At 39.5% G+C, this 1067-nt stretch overlaps 1 protein-coding gene across 2 annotated transcripts in view; it reads left to right on the top strand.

Annotated features, from left to right (window-relative positions):
* LOC107103692 (leucine-rich repeat-containing protein 16B-like) overlaps nucleotides 1–1067 on the top strand; it is a 78484-nt gene that overhangs the window by 66294 nt on the left and 11123 nt on the right. Inside the window, exons 13-15 of one of the 2 annotated variants that reach the window (XM_015403488.1) lie at nucleotides 317–426; nucleotides 518–595; nucleotides 697–773. In XM_015403488.1, the coding sequence (XP_015258974.1) occupies nucleotides 317–426; nucleotides 518–595; nucleotides 697–773 (265 nt within the window). The remainder of the gene's footprint in view (nucleotides 1–316; nucleotides 427–517; nucleotides 596–696; nucleotides 774–1067) is intronic. The other variant, XM_015403490.1, reaches the window with a different exon arrangement.

Consider the following 1067-nt stretch of genomic DNA (forward strand, 5'->3'; position numbering starts at 1 on the left):
TTTTTTTTTAATGTACAAATAATGACATTGAATTTTTTTTAGGTTAAAAATATATTCTAAATATAATTTAATACTGAAAAAGTAAGCACTAATATACAACATTCAAATTTCAGAGGTATTTTTTATTCAAATTCTGATGGCACATATTTACTTCCATAAATCCGTATAAATAATGTAATAATGTAAATGTTTTGACAGCATTCCCAGCCTCTTCATATCAAAGCCTTTTATCTCCCCTATTTTTTAATCTCTCTGTTTCTCTCTCTCTTGCTCCTCCATCTGCACCCCTCTGTCTCTGCTTGTCTCCTTTTCTCAGGTGTGGTGTCTCTCTCTCAGGCTCTCTGCTCCAACAATGAATACTCCAACTCTCTTCTGCACCTGGACCTAAGCAAAAACCCCGGGGTCCTCACAGGGGATGATGCTTCGGTCAGACAGCACAATCCATCTAAACCAGAACACGCTGTTCTCCTTTTCTCCAGCCTAAACTGTCACCCCCCATCTGTCTTTCTATTTGCAGAACCTTTATCTCTTCTTGTCTCAGCCAAACTGCCTGGTCCACTTGGATCTATCATGCACAGACTGTACTGTTGACTCTGTGAGTATAAATGTCAGGATCTGATCAGACATTTCATGTGAAAAGTAGATGCGCTTCTCTCTGTGCCCAGATTAACTATTTCCACCATGTGTCTTATGCAGCTGTTTGGGGCTCTTCTGAGGGGGTGTTGCGCTGATCTTTCCTTTCTCAATCTTTCCAAAAATACGTTCTCTCACAGGTTAGTCATATCACATTACCTAAACAGCTTAACGCCACTTGTAGGAAGATAGCAATGCCTTGTAAAAGTATTCCTGCAGTTTTTCAAATTTGGACCCTGCACATCTGGAGTCTGGAAGCTTTGACTCTAACCGTGATTAGGTGTAGAGCCTTGAACTGAACCAATGTAACAAATTACTTTATAATTAGGGGGATTGTCCATCTGTTCCTCCTCTGGATTTTTCTCTTAACAGATTTTTTTCCAGGATTTCCCTGTGTTTAGCCTAATCAATTTTTTTTCCCGTCAACTCTAACC

This window comes from Cyprinodon variegatus, unplaced genomic scaffold, assembly GCF_000732505.1.
Source record: "Cyprinodon variegatus isolate N-32 unplaced genomic scaffold, C_variegatus-1.0 Scaffold1505, whole genome shotgun sequence".
NCBI classification, from domain to species: Eukaryota; Metazoa; Chordata; class Actinopteri; order Cyprinodontiformes; family Cyprinodontidae; genus Cyprinodon; species Cyprinodon variegatus.